The sequence below is a fragment of the Carcharhinus amblyrhynchos genome, chromosome 22 (genome assembly GCF_965287045.1).
Source record: "Carcharhinus amblyrhynchos chromosome 22, sCarAmb.v2.hapA, whole genome shotgun sequence".
NCBI lineage: Eukaryota > Metazoa > Chordata > Chondrichthyes > Carcharhiniformes > Carcharhinidae > Carcharhinus > Carcharhinus amblyrhynchos.
Window position 1 is genome coordinate 44,579,546 of NC_137345.1, and position 21,599 is coordinate 44,601,144.

The following is a 21,599-nucleotide window of genomic DNA, read 5'->3' on the forward strand; positions in this document are numbered from 1 at the left end:
GCAGATGGTGCTAATTAAGGAAAATTAAATATGCCAACATAAAATTACCTCAGTTAGACAAAAATAATCTTAAGTATATTGGAGCTGGATTGATTTCTGAGAACATGCCCATGATGGGAGAAAGCCCACTAACAGCCATTCATTGCCGGGATCGACTATAGTTAATGATATGACTGATATTTTTCAATAGTCCACATAATGGATATTTCAGTGCTTTCTCAGCAAACACTCCTTTTCTTTGAACTCTAGTTTTCTGTAACTTGTGGCACGTACAAGTAAGTTTAATTCCAAACTAGTGCATAAGAATATGAGCTTTGGATAATCTGGCCCAGTCCCAGCAGCCCCCTCCACCCTCAACCTTGCTAGGACATAAGTGTGGATACCAATGGTTGCATCTCTGCTGCTTTTCCCACCGGAGATCAGCTATAGTCAACACAGGTCAATGACCCTCAAACTTCAAGCTCAGCTCCACATTGCATAGTGCTTCGCTAAATTTCAGAAGGTGCAAATGCCTATGTCACCCATAGCACCAACATACCAAGGGAGTGATCATTTCACTAATTTGCAACCATATATTGGTCATTGAGAGTTAGTTATAGTTTAAATGTAATTTTTCTTTATGAATAGAAAGGGGATAAACTGTAAATCTTGGTACTGGAATGAAGACATTAGCAGAGAAACTATTATTGATGAAAAGCTTGCTTTCTGAAAGCTTTGAAATTCATGAGTTTGTGTAGGTTTTAGGATAGAAGTGAATGTTACATTCCAACCCTACTTTGTGGCACAGTGGTTAGCACTGCTGCCTCACAGCACCAGGGACTCGGGTTGGATCCCCAGCTTGAGTCACTGTGTGGAGTCTACATGTTCTCCCCTCGTCTGCGTGGGTTTCCTCCCACAGTCTGAAAGACGTGCTGGTTAGGTGAATTGGTCATGCTAAATTCTCCCTCAGTGTACCCTAACAGGTGCCGGATTGTGGGTTTTCACCAACTTCATTGCAGTGTCAATGTAAGCCTACTTGTGATGCTTTTAAATAAACTTAATCTTGTTCTTAATCTCTGTTGTATCGCTCCCTAATGCCTATAGTGTATTATTATTCCTAGAGAAGTCATTTAAAGGCACCCTCATCTGGTATTAATGGGGAAAGATGGTTCCACCAGATGATGAAAGAATTGAGAAGCACAAAGGTAGGCAGTTGAAATTTTATTGTAAAACACAAGTGTCAATGATGACTATTGAATATGATCCTATTTTGTCAGTTGTGATATCTGCTACATAACAAGGTGCTTTGTGATACAATTTATTATCATGTTGTAAACCTACGTGAACACATTTTACAGATTTGTGGCAGAACTATATTGAAATAACAGTGCATTATTAGGCAGTTCTAAACTTCCTTTGCTAAGGTACAGTGACTACTTGCTAAGAGCTGAAGTTGGAGACAGACAGGAAATTATAATTCAACAAACTTAAGATGCATGGTAAGAGAAAATAAAGAAAATCCTTTCAGTTCAGTCCAAGTGAAATAGAATAAATGAGTTTAGCTTCTTCCCAGGTGTCTCACTGCATCGTGTAGCACTACTGAAGAGATTGGCATACAGCACCCATACTCTATAATAAAGAAAAGTATACAGTTATTCTTTATATATCAGTGAGTGCAGAGCATTGGAAAGATGTTACTGTTGCGAGTTGGTTTTTGGTGAATACTAGTGGAGGAAAATATTTATTTAAGTGGTTGGAACCAGCACTAAAGGGCTCAGACTAGTGAGCTGAAGACATGTATTCAGAACCCATCGTGATGCATTTATGGCAAATAAATCTGAAATAAAAAGATTTTCTCTGTAACATTCATTGTAAAACCTCCACAATGTTATACATTTCCATCTGGTCCACAGCTCTTTTTTTTAGGAAAGGAAATCTGTCATTCTTAGGTTTACACATGACTCCAGACCCACTGTGCTGTGACTGACACTTCGCTGCTTCCAAAATAGCCTAATGAGCCACTAAATTCTGTCACAGGCAATTACGACCGTGCCACAGGACTCTGTGCTATAAGGGATGTTCCCAGGGACATATCAAGACAACAGCTGTTACTGGAGGATCGCTAACTCCATGAGAGACGCTCCTTTTTCCACACAAACCTTGTTGATCTTCCAGTTAAAAGAATTGTCCGAGTGTTGCAGACTGGCACATTCCAAAGCCCAGGTCTGCATGCTGAGAGATACACAAGCTTGGGGTGGCTGCCACAGAGGTCCAATGGGGGAATGTTCCAAGCCCTTTCAGCCACTGTGAACTGAGGAGAGTGGAATTGTATAGAACCCACTTGGGGGCCATGTGACTCACGTTGAATGTATACAGTGAATATTGCACATACAGAAGCACCTTGATGCAACCTGATACCTGCTGGCAACTTAAATACCTTTGTACCATTTGTTATGACCATTTTGAAATGTCTGTAATGTTTCTTTGACTGTACTAAAACACTTTCAAGAGTCCAACATAACAGGTAGAGAACCTGAATATTATTGCACTGTGTATGACAGCCTTTTGGAAATGTGTAATGTTCCTTCAGATATTTTACAAATTAAAGTATATTTTTATAATGAAGTGTGATGCTGGCCTTCTCACTGACGCCGACTACCCGTGGATTAATAAAAAGCCATGTATTTCAGCCTTGTATCGTGTACAATAATAATCGACGCAGGAATCCTCCCGTGTGCACCTATTTTTAAATGGCATTCAAATGGAACTGTTCAGTCACCCCATAATCAACCCAGTTGTAATCCTAACATTTTATTTGTTGGGTTTTTCTCACTGCAGTTCAACGAAAGATATAAAAAATAAGCAGCGGGAACTTAATTTTTTAAAATAACATTTTAAGAACATTCTAAAGCAAATTGTAATGTAGGGTAACCGAGATAACCCAGTTACCTCTGAAAAGTATCGTGAGTTATTTTGCATCCACCTGAGGGAGCAGACAGGGCCTCAGTTTAACATCTCACCTGAACTTCAGCATCTTTGACTGTGCACCTTCGCTCTGCGTACTGTGCTAAAATCTTTAGGACAGGGTTCTGAACATGTGACCTCCCAACTCAGAACGTTGCTCTCGAGTTAAGGCAGCCACAGAGGGTTATTAAGGTGGATTGCAGTTATTTCAGATTGAGCCTGCCATCAGCATACTAGCGTCAAGTTGATGCAGAACTGCATACACATTTGCACAGCATTCCACACCAGATATCCACATGTAGAGTAAATAAAAATCGTTATTAGTGCTTACTGCAGCCAACTCATTGCTGGGACATAATTGGAAAAGTTTCCATTCTCATTGTGGACCTGACTGGATTACTTGGTCTTTGGTGTACCCGCCCCTAGACTGGCTGATCTATAAATACTTTGAGACAGCTGAAATTATACAGAGAAATATGAGACCTTCATACAGTTAGAGTACCATGCAACAAAGAGTAAGGCACTACGGGATATTCGAATTAATTCTAAAGCTGTGGCTGGGTGTTTCCCAGTACTATCACAACCTTTTGATTGAATATTCCTATGTACAAAGTGCCAAGTGCTTAAATATAATTTCACCAATTAAATTAGTTCTTGATTTTTGAATAGCTTTAGAATTATTCAGATTACTGGAACATTATAGATATGGAAATAAAAAGTTGGTGAATTGGAAGAGTGTTAGTCTTGAAGGACATTTCTGTCTATGGTTTAATAGCTAACTGCATCAACTTCCAGTCACAGATTTTTCATTCAAAGATGTGCACTTATCTAGATTTAATAGCACGTCACCTTTGACAGCATCTTTGGAATGACCACCTCCGGTGACGATATCATCAATAGTTGCAAAAAATATTTCAACTGATTCGGCATAAACTATGAATGCAATCAAAAATGCAAACCTGGGAAGTCATCTTCACTTGCACAATGAGGGTACTGATGAAATACAGATTCCAGTTCCAAAATCACAGCTTTCTCACCTATTAATGGTGGAATTCCACCCCATGAGAGCAAGAGTGATTGATCAACAGAGTGAAAGGGGCAATATTGAATCAGACATCTATTGTACCTTTCCCTATTCCTATTGACTTCACGGCTGGAGTTGGAAATAGAGAAAGATATGTATGATGATTTTATTAAGATTTGTTGAGAGGTATTGATCGGGTGGATTCTCAGAGGCTTTTTCCCAAGGCTGAAATGGTTGCCACAAGAGGACACAGGTTTGAGGTGCTGGGGACTAGGTACAGAGGAGATGTCAGGGGAAAGTTTTTTGCTCAGAGGGTGGTGGGAGCCTGGAATCAGCTGCCGAAGGTGGTGGTGGAGGCAGATTCGATAGGGTCTTTTAAGAGACTTCTGGATAAGTACTTATAAAATTGAGGGTTATAGGTAAGCCTCGTAGGTAGAGATATGTTCAGTGCAACTTGTGGGCTGAAGAGCCTGTTTTGTTTTTCAATGTTCTATGTTCTAAAACTTTTATTTTAGGTGCTAATATATGTAATTGATTCTCTGAAGGATAATAAGTACCTAATTTGTAGGCACCAAAAGTTGCTAGTCGAACTTAGGAAACCATTTAGCCAATATTAGGTATTGAAGCAGAAAAGGTTTGACTGATGATGTATTTGATCTAAAATGGCTGAACCATCAATGGGAGTTTGTTGTAGAAGTTGTTCAAAACACACACACATCATGGGGTGGCGTAGTGGTTAGCACTGCTGCCTCGCAGCGCCAGGGAAACGGCTCAGTTCCGGCCTCAGGTGGCTGTCTGTGTGGAATTTGCATATTCTCTCCGTGTCTGCGAAGGTTTCCTCTGGGTGCTCCAGTTGCCTCCCACAGTCCACAGCGGCGTAGGTTGATTGACCATGCTAAGTTGCCCCTTAGTTTCAGGGAGTTAGCAGGATAAATACGAGGGGTTACGGGGATATGGCCTGGTTGGGCTGGTTGTCAGTGCAGGCTTGATGGGCCGAATGGTCCCTTTCTGCATGGTAGGAATTCTATGATTTGATGATGATCCCCACAACAAGTCTGGTGAACCTTTGTTGTGTTTCTATGACAATAAGATAAGGGAAGTAAAACTGCACACACTACTCCAGGTATGGCCTAATCAAAGTTGTATACAACTGAAGCAACACTTCACTACTCCCGTACTCAAACCCTCTTGTAATAAAGGCCAACATACCATTAGCCTTCCTAATTGCCCACTGAAACTGCATCTTAGCGTTCAAGGACACCCAAGTCCTTTTGTATTTCGACAAACTCTAACCTCTTACCATTTAATAAATACTCTGCACATCTATTCCTCCAACCAAAGTCCAAGTTAGCTTATATTTTCTGCCCATTATATTCCATCTGCTATGTTCTTGCCCACTCATTGGGCCCTAATTTACCATATTGATTCTAAGCGCTGGATGGACTTGAAACTGGGAGTGTTTCAGATCCAACTTTTAGACTCGTTCTCAGGCTCCCCCTTATGCACTCTGCCTGAAAAAATATCAGCGATTCTGAATCGTTCTGCACAAGCCCGTGGGCAGGGCTTACGCACCCGAAACACTGCAGCTCCAATCGGAGCCTTCAATTGCACATGCACAGAAAAAAAATAGAAAAACAGTCCCCTGCACATGTCTCCCAGACTGGACAATGCCTCCCCCCTGGCCCCCACAGACATTGCCCCACCCCACAATACTACTGATCCCCCCCACTACCCAGACCAATAAACGATCCTTGCCCCCCTTCCTCCCCCACTGATCACAGACAGAGTGGCGGTGGAGCCCCCACTGTATCGAACCAATGAACGTCATAGTGACAACAGAATGTGTTAAAGAAGTTTTAAAAAGAGTAATTCATTCATAAAATTGTTTTCATTACACGCCAGTAAATAATGATCATCCAGAGCCCTTAAAGGATCAGTTGCAGAAACTGTAAGCATTCAAAACCTCTTGCATAGATAAACACTGTGAAATTGACAGAAGAGATCAGAGAGCCAGAGCTATCAATCAAGCAAGATTCTGTACTCCAGTGGATTTCTGGGCTTTCAGCCGAGTCTCACTAAGCATTCTTGGCGGAAAGTCCCAGACGTCTATTAAAGGACGGAGACACCTGAGCCCCAGGAGAAACATTACTTGATTGGCACCTTTTAAACAGCGTGCATTGGCACCCAGCGGCCCCTGTGGCTGCCTCTCACCTCTTTCCCAGGTTGGCTTGCCCACACCCTCCCCACCCCCACCAACAATGGAAGTCCTTCCTCTGGAGACAGCCGTGCTGAGCCAGGAATATCCCTAATTCTTGCTACCCATCTTGATGGTGAAAGTCCAGCCCCCTGTCTCCTACCCCTCAGCCAAATTCCTAACCAGGTCAATAATTTGCCTTCCATTCTATAAGCTTAACTTTAGCCAACAAATGGACAACATGGTGGCACAGTGTTTAGCACTGCTGCCTCACAGCTCAAGGGAACCAGGTTCAATTCCGGTCTTAGGTCGATGTGGAGTTTGTACATTCTCCCTCTGTCTCTCAGAATACCTTCTAACAATTTACCCACTACAGGTATTAGGCTCACCACCTGTAGTTCCCAGGCTTTTCTCTGCACCCCTTATTAAACAATGGCACAACATTTGCTACCCTCCAATCTTCACGGTTTCCCCCGGGTGCTCCGATTTTGTTCCACAATCTGAAAGATGTGCTGAAATGTGGTGTCTAGGGGAATTTCACTGTAACTTCATTGCAGTGTTACTGTAAGCCTTACTTGTGACTAATGAATAAATTTTTAATACCTGTACAGAAAAATAAGGGCTTTAACAATTTGTGTCTAATCCTTTGGCAGCACCAAGTTCATTCCTAGCCTGCTGAGTGAGACCCATAATGATCTGGCTTGAATTGATTAGTGTTGAAGATCTCAGAACCTGTTCAATAGCTGTTTCACTCCAATATAATTTTCATTCCTTCACCGTGCCCAGAGCTATTGAAGCCTCTGGCAACAGCTAGCAAACTGTTCTAGAGAAAGATGTTTGCTATGGGGACAGATTAAAGTCTGCCTGGCGTACCACTACGTACAGGAGAGAAACAACAACTGACAGAATTGATAAAGGATGGCCCTGTAGGGATTCTATAATTTTATTCTATCTTATTATCGCTGTTTTAATAATAAACTGGGGGTGTTTGGATAAACTCGTTTTATGCTGTACAAAACAAGCTGGGATGTCATTGAGATATGTTGAATATTTAATGGTAGATCTTGTTCATTGCCTTCAAGAAAGTAGGCCTGAGGCTGTAAATTTAAGTGAGTGAACAGTAAATTTAAACAGATCATTGAAAGGATTTTGCTCATCAAAAAGCAATGAAATATCTGCAAAGGTTCAGGAAACTGAAAGTGCAGTTGGGCACTAAAGAGAACAGCATCGAATCAATGAACTCCAGTGAGCAGAATGACTTGTCCCCATCCCAGAACTTTCCTCGAATGGAAGCCACATTTAATCAATTAAAAGCACCATTTTACAAGTTTAAAAATCATTCTTAGTGCATAAGGAAGTGTCCGAAATGTAAACTGCAAATCCTACACTGCCCTGTTCCCATAGCAACTAAGTTTAAGTTCATTTATTAGTATCACAAGTAGGCTTACATTAACACTGCAATGAAGCTACTGTGAAAATCCCCTAGTCGCCACACTCCAGCGCCTGTTTGGGTACACTGAGGGAGAATTTAGCATGGCCAATGCACCTAACCAGCATGTCTTTCAGACTGTGGGAAGAAACTGGAGCACCCAGGGGAAACCCAGGCAAACACGGGGAGAATGCGCAAACTCCACACAGATGGTGACCCAAGCCGGGAATCGAACCCAGGTTCCTGGAAGGCAGCAGTGCTAACCACTGTGCCACTGTGCTGCCCAACTGTCAGTTGTTAAGAACCCAATACCAGGTCATAACATCAAAGGCTTCCTTTAAATTAAAAACTTTTACACCTCCCCAGTGGAACGCCCTGCCCCCAAAAGCTTAGCTTAAGAGCTGGAAAGTAAAATATTGTTTTCTCATAAAATATCTTAAATTCTAGTAACTTTCAAGAGTGGGTATTTACCTCAGGGGGGAGTGCACGCCCCTCATTCCCTCCCACATAAGCACTCAGCTTCTGTCTCAAGGCGAAGTGTCAGGTAGCTGCTCTCAATATAGTTACGAATGCTTCTGAGCGCTGTTATAAACTTACCCTGCAAAATATGCAGTGTCACCAGGGGTATTCAGCGGGGTAGAGAAACAGAAATCACACCGATGTCACTGCACTTTAATGTTCTGCAGTGTGGTCCTCAGGCAATTCCTTTAATTCATCACCAGAAATACATCTCACTCCCGCCAACCTGAAAGCACCAACATCTCATCCTGTAATTCAAAACGCTCTCAACTCTGATCAGGTAAATCAGTAATTGTCTCACGAATTCTTTTTAAATATGTAAAATATAGAACCATCCATAAAATATAAAATAAAAACATATTACTGCGGATGCTGGAAACTGAAGTCAAAAAGAGAAAACGCTGGAAAATCTCAGCGGATCTGGCAGCATCTGTAAGAGAAAAGAGCTGACATTTCATGTCCAGACGACTCTTTATCAAAGCTGTTCACCTTTTTCTCCATTTTTCATTTCCGTGCCCATTGTTAACATGGAAATTGTCTGTAACCTCATCACATCATAACTAAACCCTCCACAGTTACTGGTGCTGTACTCGGCAGTGTCATCTCAACCCTTCTCATTCCATCAGTCTAAACTACAGAGAAACTACAATTCTCCCAAAGTCCCCAAGTTTTGTGATTTAACTATGAACAGTGGAAAAGCAATCTATGTCAAATAAAGACATCTAATTTTTGAATTGGAACTGAACTCAATGCACACCATAGCAATTACCCCTCATCTCTACCTATTTCACCCGAAGATGGTCTGGAATTCTCTAATCTTGTATGGCCCGTCCCTACTACCAGCAAGAATGGGCAGCACGGTAGCACAGTGGTTAGCACTGCTGCTTCACAGCTCTAGGGTCCTGGGTTCGATTCCTGGCTCGGGTCACTGTCTGTGTGGAGTTTGCACATTCTCCCCGTGTCTGCGTGGGTTTCCTGCGGGTGCTCTGGTTTCCTCCCACAGTCCAAAGATGTGCAGGTTAGGTTGATTGGCCATGCTAAGAAATTGCCCCTTAGTGTCCAGGGATGTGTAGGTTAGAGGGATTAGTCGGAATAATATGTAGGGATATGGGGGTAGGGCCTGGGTGGGATTGCATTCGGTGCAGACTCAAAGGGCCGAAAGATGTCTTTCTGCACTGTAGGGTTCTATGATTCTAATGGAGAACTTGGCACAGACATAGCCGCAGGACTGGAGAATCCAACCGTGGGCAAGGTCAGAGAACCCAGCCTTTGATTTTGACACTCTGGGTAGGATTTACCAAGCAATGTGTTTTGCGACAGCGGGAGGCTGCCCTGCTATTGGCTGGTGGCGGGATCTTCCAGTCCCACTGAACATGCCCCTCACTACCATGAAATGCATGGTGAGGGTGTGCTGTCAGCGGGACTGGAATACCCCACCGGTGGGAAGGACTGGAAAATCTCACACTTTATATGCAATACCACAGGAATTGGTATCTGCAGAACATTTTTTAGACTTCCTGGGCACAATTTTCTGAATGTATGCTGCCTGCTAGCTGCCTCGCTGGATTTTCCCACTGTATTTTTAAACATTTTGAAATCAAAAATTGAAGAGGTGGGTCCCCCAACCCCATGCTGGTGGGCTGGGCTCTGAATGAGCACGCTTTGCCAGCAACCTTGGCACCTGACAGCTACCCCCACCTCCCACCACCACCGAGGGAACAACCCTCCACTCCAAACCTGCCCAATGTAATATCCTCTCCCATGCCAGGGACAACCACTCTGTACCTCCCCAATGGAATGCCCTGCCCCCATAGCAGTATCCCATAGTGCTTCTGTTTTCTTGTTGTCATCTTTTAGTAATTGTGGCATTGGTAAGGTCTACAAGTCAACCTAAGCCAACATTGCGAATGTTGACACAATGGTACAAAAATCAATCAAATGTTAACCAACTGCCATTGTTGGCAACACCACATTTATCTTTTCTTACCTTTTGTAAGCCAGTAAAGCAATCAGGTGTGTCCAGAGCAAAGAATGTACTGGGGGGGTGGGGGGAGGGAGAGAGGGCAGAGGGAGGAGTGGGTGTGGGGAACAGTAAAAGAGAAACATCAACTGTGTGGCAACCATTAAACTTTGGAAGATGTCCGAATGCCTCACCTTTCTAGGCATGATGTAGAATTTCATTTAATTTTTCTTCATAAAACGTGCTGTTGTCTTGAAGGTCCTCCCAAGGCGTGAAAGCTTCCTCCTCATTTTCCACGTAGGTGTTCCAGCAGTAGTTATACTCTGGCACCTTCATGATCCTCAATCGACACCCGGCCCCATGCAGCTTCTGCAGACCCTGCTGGATCTCAGCCTCTTCCCACATGTACAGGCGGGCCATGAAGATGGTAAGCTGGACGTTGGGGCACTTGCTCAGGTACTCAGCCAGTTTGGCGGCACACACCGCGCAAGGGCTGGAGGACACGTACCAAATGATGGAGTAGCTTAGGCTGCCATCACACTCTGTGAAGATATCTGTGAAGAAGGCATCTTCTGCGTGTGTGCCCGCATGCTCATCCTCCACGTATCCCTCCGACCTCTCACAATCCGTGCCCTGTTTCTCCACTGAGTAGCACAAGAAGGTTTTGTGTCTTCCCGAAGAATATTCTACATTTTTGAACTGGAATTTGAAGAAAAGGGATGGCATGCGTTGTCTGGAAAAGAAAGAAGCAGATGTCATTGGACGTAGCAAGAAAATAAAGTAGTTCCGTCTCATCAATAGAGCGTTTAGATAAAATATACAACGGTCAGAAACACTTTTGCATGAAAGCAATTGCATTTGTAAATAGAATATTTTTATCATATTAAAAAGTCCCAAGGCACTTCATGAGGAATTTTTATAGAATTATAGAATCCTACAATGTGGAAGGAGGCCATTCGGCCCATCGAGCCTGCACTGACAACAATCCCACCCAGGCCCTATTCCCATAACCCCACGTATTTACCCTGCTAATCCCCCTGACGCTAAAGGGCAATTTAATACGGCCAATCCACCTAACCCGCACATCTTTTGACCATGGGTGTTACCATAAAAGAAATTGACACAGAGGGCGGGATTTTTCAGCCACGCTCGCCCCAAAACCGGAAAATCCCGCCCGAGCTCACTGGATCTTTGCATGGTCTGTTTCTCCCACCCTGCCAGCTAGAATTCTGATGGCGGGCACAACAGGAAAGCAGCCCCCCTCAAAGTCACAGAAGGAGATCTTAGGACAGATGATCAAAGGTTTGGTCAGAGGTAGATCTAAAGAGCATTTTTTTAAAAAAATGAAAGAAATAGAGAGATTTGAGGAAAGGATTCCACAGTTCAGCCTTGGGCTGAAAGCAAGATTGCCAATGATGGTGCAAGGTCAGAAGGAGCACAGAGGTCTCTGAGGGTTGTTGCACCAGAGGATGTAACAGAAATTGGTATAATGTAAATATCACTATTCCTAATGCTTTCCAGCTGATATATTCCAGATGATCTCCTTCTAGTTATTTAATCTTGTTCTAAACTATGCATCAGCCTCGTTCAGATGGTAGATCCCTGAAGTCTGAGTAAGAAGGTTGTATGTTTAAACTCCAAGACTTGACTGTATAATCCCAGCCTTCACTCCAATGCAATAATCAAGAAATAGCAAATGGCTGAGGGTTGCCTCCAGATTCGGGACAGAGAAAAAGGTCACAGAGCTTTGCTCCGATGGCTTCTTGTAACTGTTAACTTATGTAGAACCTAACCACATCTGTAAGAAAGATCTTGATGCACTTCACAAAAATTGTTTCCGGAGTACATGATCACTACTGTTACATGGTAAATGGAAGAATCAATCTACGGGCTTTTGCATGGTTCACCCAACCCGCCACTAGGGAGCCCATCGCACCGGGGTCAACTTTAACAGGACCACCTGGAAAGGCCAGAGGTCCCACAAAGAACAATCAGGAATGTTTGTGGAAGGATGAGGATTGTGCAGGACCTTTACCTGAATGGACAAGATACCCCGTGCCTTGGTTTCATCTGAAGAATGGCACCTCTGACAATGCAGCATTCCATTGGTATTGCCTGTCTGGGTTATGAGCACTAGAATGGGCCCTGAACCCACATTCTCCTGAACCCAAAACCAAGGCGCCAGAAATAAATCCAACCACCCTAAGTCTTGTGGCCTTCTTCTAAGAGAAACCTGGCAACATTCACCCCTCAAGCAACCTGAAAACAGGTTAATTCCCATTCACAAGGGAAGCAGTATTCTGATTAACATCACTACAGCACTGGCTGTGAATGCCAGTGTGTACCATTGTTCCCTATGCTTCATCCCTCAATCTGCAGCATGTCCAGGAAGTAACCCAGCATACCATGAACCTTATATACATGCACACAATCTTTCAAGATGGAAAGGGCAGCATAATGGTTAGCACTGCTGCCTCACAGCGCCAGGGACCTGGGTTTGATTCCCAGCTTGGGTCGCTGTTTGTGTGTAGTCTGCACATTCTCCCCGTGTCTGCCTGGGTTTCCTCTAGCTACTCCGGTTTCCACCCACAGTCCAAAGATGTGCTGATTAGGTGGATTGGCTGTGCTAAATTTCCCCTTAGTCCCTAAAGATGTGCAGGTTAGGTGGGTTGGCCATGCTAAATTGCCCCTTAGTGATGAGGGGGACTAGCTAGGGTAAATGCATGAGGGTTCTGGGGAAAGGGTCTGGGTGGGATTGTGATTGGTGCAGACTCAATGGGCTAAACGGCCTCCTTCCACTGTGGGATAATATGAATGAGCCATAATCAAATTACTGACTATGAGAGACTGCTGTATATGTGATGGCTGTCAATAAAAATGTCTGCATACATAGGTGGAAGAGGCATGTCTTAGAGAACTGTTAAAAGTTCAATATCAATTAAGATTTTTCATTATATGTAATTAAATATTTACACACTATCTGGTCAGGGTGCTCATGCTGCCTTCTAACAATAATTAAATCAGTTTAAAAAGAAAATGGTACATACTAAGAGCAATAAATTCTATGCTAGAAAACAAATTTCCGATTTCACAGTTCCAGCAAGATGTTTGAACTATTCCCACTAATTCTGCTCTCATGTAAATCTCATAGCAGAGTTTCTGTCTCCACTCTGCCCCACATCAAACTGTCCAGTGACGCCGGCGACACATGGTCTTGAATTTGCAGCACTATCTCTGTGAATGGAATTTCCGACTTATTTTTAACCCTCCTTATCTCTGCTGTGCTGGCAGGAGGAGACACCAGGGGATCAGTAACAATATCCCCCCGTCACCACTACCCACCAGCCCGAGTACAAGGAGAGACGACAGTGTTTATAGGGGAATCCGCCTGCACTTTGCTCACCCAGAGAGACGAATTCAGAGCAACAAGACCATCTTGGCGCATTGATCCCATCCTCTGAGAGTCCTAGCCTTCTGTAACACTGGCAGAGACAATGGCTGGAATTTTACTACCCCACTGCCACAGGAATCGGAGCGGGAGGAGGGACGCAGTATGGGAACGAGCGAGGCTGTAAAATCCTACCTAATAAATTAGAATTATAGAATCAGTGAATGGAATCTCTGGTCTGGCAGAGATGGGGAACCTAATTTGACCTGAAGCTGAAAACCAGTTTACCGACTGCGGGGTGAAATGTAGGAGTTCGGTTCTTGAGACTTTGAAAGTGAGTTAAAGACTGGTCAGGCTTCTTGACAAAGGAAATTGGGAAGCCCCTTGGCGAGCATTAGTATCTCCTGCATTCTCTTTAAAAAGTCACCTCGCCAGAGTTAATCCCCATCTCCAAATTAAGTTCCCCGTCAGTGAGAAATTAAAACATACACTTTCAGCTCATTGTGTCTGCGCTCACTCGTCAAAAGAACAGCTATGCCTCATCCCATGTCAACCTGCACTGTGTGTTTACACCTCTGCAGGTCCATCATCCTTATGTACCCGTTCAAATCCCTTTCAAAATGATCGATGAGATAAGCTTCCAGTAATATTTTGGGCAGCGTTCCAAATCCACACAGTTCCCAGTGAAGTTGTTTTCCCTGGGTTAGATTCATTATTCCAGATATTTTGCCAATGATTTTGAACCAATGACATTTGGTTAAAGTTTATTTATTAGTCACAAGTGGGCATACATTAACACCACAATGAAGTTACTGTGAAAATCCCCCAGCCGCCACACTCCAGCGCCTGTTCAGGTACACTGAGGGAGAATTTAGCATGGCCAATGCACCCGAACCCCAGCGCGTCTTCTCAGACTGTAGAAGGAAACCGGAGCACCCAGAAGAAACCCACGCAGACACAGGGAGCTTGTGCAGACTCTGCACAGGCAGTGACCCAAGCCAGGAATCAAACCCTGGCCTCTGACGCTGTGAGGCAGCAGTGCCAACCACTGTGCCATCGTAGTTATTGACCCACAACTTTTTTTTGAATGGCTTTTCTCTGCCAATGTAATCAAAATCTTTCATCATCTTGAAAAACTGTGTCAGGTCATCCTTCACCTTTGTTGTTGCAGAGGGAATGATTTCCAACCTCTCTTTATCCTCCCTCAGTAACATCTTGACAAGTTCCTCTGAAGGCCCTTAAATAGTTCTTGAAGCATAATGCCCAGAATTGTCCACAGGAGTCCAGTCATTTATTAAGATCTAGCATGATTTATTATTCTTCCATCAACCCAAGTAACTCAGATGGTTTTTGGAACTCCTTATCAACTTGTCCTGCCACCTTTAGAATTTGTGTACGTAAAAAGCAAGGATCTCTGCTCATCTACATTCTGAACAATTGTAACATTTATTAGATGCTTTTTTTTTCCATATTAGATCTTCCAAAGTGCATCACTTCACATTCCTCCATCTTGAATTTTATCTGCGATGCCCATTTCATAGAATCATAGAATCATAGAACCCTATAGTGCAGAAAGAGGCCCTTCAGCCCATCGAGTCTGCACCAACCACAATCCCAGCCAGGCCCTACCCCCATATCCCTACATATTTTACCCACTAATCCCTCTAACCTAAGCGTCTCAGAACACGAAGGGGCAATTTTAGCATGGTCAATCAACCTAAACCGCACATCTTTGGACTGTGGGAGGAAACCAGAGCACCCGGAGGAAACCCATGCAGACACAAGGAGAATGTGCAAACTCCACACAGAGTGTCACTATCCTGTCTATACCTTCCTGAAGTCCACAACTATCCCCATCACCACCTACTCATTTGCCAGTTTTTATATCATCTGCCAGCCATGTTATGCTGCTCCCTACACTCAGCGAGAGTCTAGATCATTTTTGAATGGAAGGCTGAATTTTCCAGCCCTTCCTGCCAGCAGGATCTTCCAGTCCCACGGATAGCCACCGCCCCCCCCACGATGAGTTCCTCAATGGCATAGCTGGCCAACAATGCAAAATGCAGTAGACATCGGCAGGACTGGAAGATCCCATCAGTGATCAATGGTGATGTGTCTCTGGTGCAGAAAAGTGCAGCTCGGAATAACGGACACAAGATTGATCCATAGGTAACACCACCATGAATCACTCCCCCCAGTCTGAAAAACATCCATCCAACACTGCCCTCTGCCTCCTGTCACTAATTCAGGTTTGCATTCATACCCTCACTTTCCCCTTTGTTCCACCAGCTTCCCTAAACTGATGAATGGTTTCCAATTACTTCACTCTGAATAATGTTAGACTGACTACTCTGTACTTTCCCAGTGCATCCCTCTCCCCTTTCTGGAATTGTGCTTTAACAATAGCAACCCTGGTGCTCTGGGACTACTCTCAAATCCAATGAGAATCGAAAGATTGTGACCACAGCTTCCACTATAAAACCATAAAACAGAGCAGAATGAGGCCATTCAGCCCATCGAGTCTGCTGTGCCATTCAATCATGGCTGATATTTTTCTCATCCCCATTCTCCCGCCTTTACCCCATAACCTCTGATCCCCTTATTAATCAAGAACCTATCTGTCTCTGTCTTAAAGACACTCAGTGACCTGGCCTCCACAGCCTTCTGCGGCAAAGAGTTCCACAGATTCACCACCCTCTGGCTGAAGAAATTCCTCTTCATCTCTGTTTTAAAGGATCGTCCCTTTAGCCTGAGGTTGTGCCCTATTATACCTTTAGTGTGTGTTCCTTTAGCAACCTTGAGTGAATTCTATCTAGACAAGTGACTAACCAACTTTTAGTCATGTTAATATTTTTACTACATACTCTATCTATTACTTTCCTGCCCTAACTCCTCTTTTACTGCCACCTCCACACCATCTGCTTGCTATGTGAAGTTAGATTCAAAATAATCAGTGACTAATGGGCTGATTTTGTTTTTATGTTGCATCACATTAAAAGAAGGTTCACCAGCTGAAAACAGACCAACAAGACTGGAGATGAAAGTGGCTAAGGAATTGCTCCAGAATGCAGCAAGACTGCAACTCACAGTATTTCACAATGTATTCACAACTGTGACCAGTGTTGAGTAACAGGTTTAAAAGGTCGAAATAGCTCCATAATTGTAGGAAAATCATAATCTGGGTGGCACAGTGGTTAGCATTGCTATCTCACAATGCCAGGGACCCAGCTTCAATCCTGACCTCGGGTGACTGTCTGTGTGGAGTTTGTGCGTTCGTTCTGTGTCTGCGTAGGTTTCTCCCGGGTACTCCAGCTTCCTTCCCAGACTCCAAAAATGTGCAGGTTAAGTTGGTTGGCCTGGTCAAATTGCCGCTTAGTGTCGAAAGATGTGTAGGTTAAGTGGATTAGCCGTGGTAAATAATGTGGGGTTGCGGGGATGGGACGGATGGGAGGGCTTCACTCTTTTGGACAGTCGGTGCAGACTCAGTGGGTTGAATGGTCTCTTTCTGCACTCTTGGGAAGGTATGGTTCTATTCCACAGAGATAATTAGACTGAATCTTAAATCTAAGTTCCCACTGACCTATATTTAGTATCTTTGAATTGATTTGGAAAAATCTGGGGTTGGACAAAATTGTTTGCCTTTATTATTGGAAAATTGTTCACTAACGCCTTAGAAAAAGTCATTCACCATAATATAGTATTCCATGTTTACTTTACAACCTGTACATTAGCTCTTTTATCATCAGCCTTCTTCACTCATCATCTAAACAAGATTTACACAGTAGCTCACCAACCACCCTACCTTATTGTAAACAATGGAATCATCCTTCTAAAAAGGGATCAGAATTTGGTTAAACGGTTATAGATTCATCGCAGTCTGAGAATGTTCAGCCCCTCCAGCTGAATCACTTCAGTCCTGGCTTCCTACAGCCTTTACCTCTCTCCCTCTAGGTAGGTGGACTCAATTCCCCTTTCAAACAATTTAAGAAGACAATGAACCCAATAAACGGAGGAGGAATGGCTAGACAGAACCAGGCATTCTTAGTGTGAGAGATTTATTCAAACATTTGGACACATATGAATCACAAGAATAGTGACCCTGACTCAAAGAGATTGCAAATCTGAGAAAGGGCCATCCGATAGTAGTGCCAAATATCTGACACACATTTCCTCCAAACCAGCCTGGGATCACTGAAATTCTCCTATTGTATGTGTATCTATTGTCGGTATTGTTTAACCTCCAGGTGTTATACTCCAGACGCAAAGTAAAGAAGAGCAGAACTGAAGCCAAACTTTTACATTTTGATAAGTATTTATCATATTTTATTATTAAGTATTTATTATCTGGGGCATAAAAGACTGAAGGGTGATCTTATAGAGGTCCATAAAATAATGAGGGTCATAGACAAGGTAGATAGTCAATATCTTTTCCCAATGGTCGGCGAGTCTAAGACTAGAGGGCATAGGTTTAAGGTGAGAGGGGAACGATACAAAAGGGTCCAGAAGGGCAATTTTTTCACACAGAGAGTGGTGAGTGTCTGGAACAAGCTGCCAGAGGTAGTAGTACAGGCTGGTACAATTTTGTCTTTTAAAGAACATTTCAGACAGTTTCATGAGTAAGATGGATATAGAGGGACAAGTTGGGCCAAAGGGCCTGTTTCCGTGCTGTAAACCGCTATGACTCTATTAACAGAGATACTCATCACAAACACACACCTCCTCACCCAAAGAAGAGCCGGTTCGGTCATTTCCTATTGATGGGAGCACAAGTGAACTTATAATTATTGCTGACTAACTGCATTTGTTTAAATACAATCAATAGCCAATTAGCAATGGGTAGCCTCCTAATGGTGTTTGATACACAAATCGTTCATGTAAAACTGCATATTACAACGTATATAGAAAGAAGTTTTGTATCTATAGAGCACCCTATGGTAATTCTTCTCTCTAAGTGCTTCAGATAGAATTAATTACTTTTTAGGAGACACAGGCTGAAGAGCAGGGCCTCCAGGGTGGCAATCTCTGGGCTGCTACCAGTGCCGAGTAACAGTGGGGCTAGGAATAATGAGTTCCTACAGCTGAATGCGTGGCTGAAGGATTGGTGCAAGACAGAGGGTTTTACATTTGTAGACCATTGAGAAGTCTTTGTGAGAGAAGGGCAACTGTATAGGGGAACATTTAAATGGGAAGGGTACGAATATCTTAGCTGGGAGGTTAGCTGGAGTGTTTCGGCAGGGTTTAACCTAATATGGAGGGTGGGTGGGGATGACAACAAGGGGCATACACGCGGTGGGTCGTGCGAGGGCTGCTCTTGGATGTTTCGAGAGTTGCCTAGTGCTTCACGTTGTTAGTGTACGCTTAATCTGGACCAGCTGATGGGCAACATGACAGCTCAGTGACTATCACTATTTGCTGTGCAGACACATGGATTTGGGCCAGTGTCTGTGGGAGTTTGCGCATTCTCCCCGTGCTTGCGTGGGTTTTCTCTGGGTGCTCCGGTTTCCTCCCACACCCCAAAAACGTGCTCTTAGGCTGATTGCTGTAACAAATTGTCCCTAAATTAGTCTCCCCTCAATCTGGTTTCCAATGTGGGTGCCATGAGCATAGACAAGGGTCAAGGGTGGAAGAGGGGACTCACAATGTTAAAATGGCAGCACAGGCTCGTTGGGCCGAAGGGCCTGTTTCCCATGCTGTGCTGTTCTTTGTACATCTATGTTTCATACACATACAAACCCATTTTCATGTCTGCATATGTACAATACTTGGACGTTCCTGTGAACTTACTTGACACAATGACTGAGGGTCATTTTTCCTTATTGTTTATTCCACAATCGTCTACTGGCAGTTTCCAGCCAGAACACTCAGTGTGCTGTCTATCACAGACTGGTCAGGTCTGGGGTACATGCTGAAAGGTTCCTGAAGGCAGGGCTGGCTCTGTGCTGGGCGAGTGAACTTGGAAAGCCAGGCCAACACTCACCTTGCAACACCTGTTCAAAAAATTCCGACACACGGGCTTATAAATCCAGAGATAACAGTTGGTGATATTAGTGAACAAATGCTTCAAGCATCTCTTAGCCTGCTTATAATAACTGGATTAATTCCTGCACTGAAACAGTCAGCAAGTCAATCCCAGTGGAACGTATAGAAAAATACATTAATTCACTAATATCACCGATATATGGCGCATATCAGTGTTTTTAACTTGGGCTCCAGTTTATATTCAATGAATCACTTTCTTTCTCACAAAGATTTTTCTGACTGTACTTTCCAAATTTAAACTGTGTCTGGCACATCTTGATCAATGGTAAAAGTTCCTTCTATCTGATGCATTAGCATAGTCGATAGGTTGGGTTTTACTCCGAGATGAAAAACAGTTTGTCAAATTCCTAACTAACCTTCCCTTCCTTCCTGAAATAGTATCAATGGAAGAGGTTCGACACTCACCCTATAATTGTTTCAAAGGGCCCCAGTTCGGGGAGTTCTATTTTCTCTGTGTTAGCCTCTCCATCTGTTTCACCTTCTGCAGGTTTCTCACTTGCAGCCTTCTTATTCTTTTCCTTGGTCGCCTTTTCAGCCATTGCGGACAGAATCCCGACAGCTCAGTGCACTGTGATCAGACTGAAGGCAGCTCTGCACTGAGCAAGCCAGTCCACCCTGTCGTATTAATCCACTCACACTAAATAAGGGAGCGAAGGAGGAGGCCAGTTCCTCCAAGCCCAAAATAAACCGCAGTCAAGTCACCGTCATTCGTTCCATCAGTCACAGGCAGCTCTCCCCAGGCTACACATTCTTCCGATTGGATGCAGTGTTTTCTTTCCAACACAGTTTAAGGTTTATTTATCAAGCCTACATCAACACTGCAATGAAGCTACTGTGAAAATCTCCTAATCGTCACACTCCAGCGCCTGTTCGGTTCACTGAGGGAGAATTTAGCATGGCCAATCCACCTAACCAGCCCTTTTTTTGGACTGTGGACTTTTTTTGGAGGAAACAGGAGCGCCCAGAGGAAACCCACGCAGACACGGGGAGAATGTGCAGACTCCACATAGACAGTGATCCAAAGCGGGAATTGAACCCGGATCCCAGGAGCTGTAAGCCAGCAGTGTTAATCACTGTGCTTCCAGCATTGTTGCAAATAGGTTTACATTAACACTGCAATGCAGTTACTGTGAAAATTCCCTAGTCACCACACTCCGGCACCTGTTTGGGTACTCTGAGGGAGAATTTTCCACGGCCAATGCATCTAACCAGCACATCTTTCAGACTGTGGGAGGAAACCAGAGCATCCAGAGGAAACCCACGCAGACACAAGGAGAACGTGCAAACTCCATATAGACAGTGACCCAAGCCGGGAATCGAACCCGTGTCCCTGGCACTGTGAGACAGCAGCACCAACAACTGTGCCACTGTGTCACGCCCATAGTTGTTCCTGCCCTTCATCCTTCACTTTGCTTTGAGCCTTAGCTTGAATATTTTATCAAAATAAAACATACCATCGCTTCTTCACAAATGTACGCTTCTGAGAAGAACAACAAATCATTCCTTTAATCTGTTTCTGTGTGGGGTACAACTTCATAGGTAGTAGTTGGCATCTTGCCCAAATGACTGTTCATCATATGCAAGCATAGGCAATACAGATGTCTAAATTTATTCAATCACATCTCCTGCCAGATCCTCTTCTCACTCAGTTCTCATGCATTAACCAGGAGGAGTCTCTGGATGGTGGTGAGGAGCCAGAACCCCGATTGACATTTTTCTGTCTTCAGTGTAGACTGTTTGAGACTAATTGCAGCACCTTAACCCATTCCAGTTAGCGATCTTTCTCTGGGTTAGTTTGTCAACATTGTACCTAAGGGTGTTTAGTGTCGTGTGTAAGTTTCATTTCCTACCTCTTCCTCCTCCTCACTTTTTCACTACAATATTACAATAAAACATTTCATTGACAGTTTGGGCTCTTCTGAGTTTTAAAGGTTATGGTGAGACTCAGAACAAAGTGCTAAAATTCGAACAAAGTCACTCAGAGATGATTTCAGGAAGGACTACACACAAAAGGTAGCGGAAATCTGAAACACAAAACCAGGGTGGCACAATGGTTAGAACTGCTGCTCTATGGCTCCCGAGACCTGGGTTCAATTCCAGCCT

At 43.7% G+C, this 21,599-nt stretch overlaps 1 protein-coding gene across 1 annotated transcript; it reads right to left on the reverse strand.

Annotated features, from left to right (window-relative positions):
- Positions 1-1,187: 1,187 nt before the first annotated feature.
- Positions 1,188-20,119, reverse strand: apobec2a (apolipoprotein B mRNA editing enzyme, catalytic polypeptide-like 2a). Its single transcript, XM_080210225.1, has 3 exons — positions 19,902-20,119; positions 10,264-10,802; positions 1,188-1,608 (listed from the first exon to the last, which is right to left on the reverse strand). Exons 1-2 carry the CDS (start codon positions 20,033-20,035, stop codon positions 10,268-10,270), a joined length of 669 nt encoding a protein of 222 aa, XP_080066351.1. The 5' UTR covers positions 20,036-20,119; the 3' UTR covers positions 1,188-1,608; positions 10,264-10,267.
- Between the last annotated feature and the right edge of the window lie 1,480 nt (positions 20,120-21,599).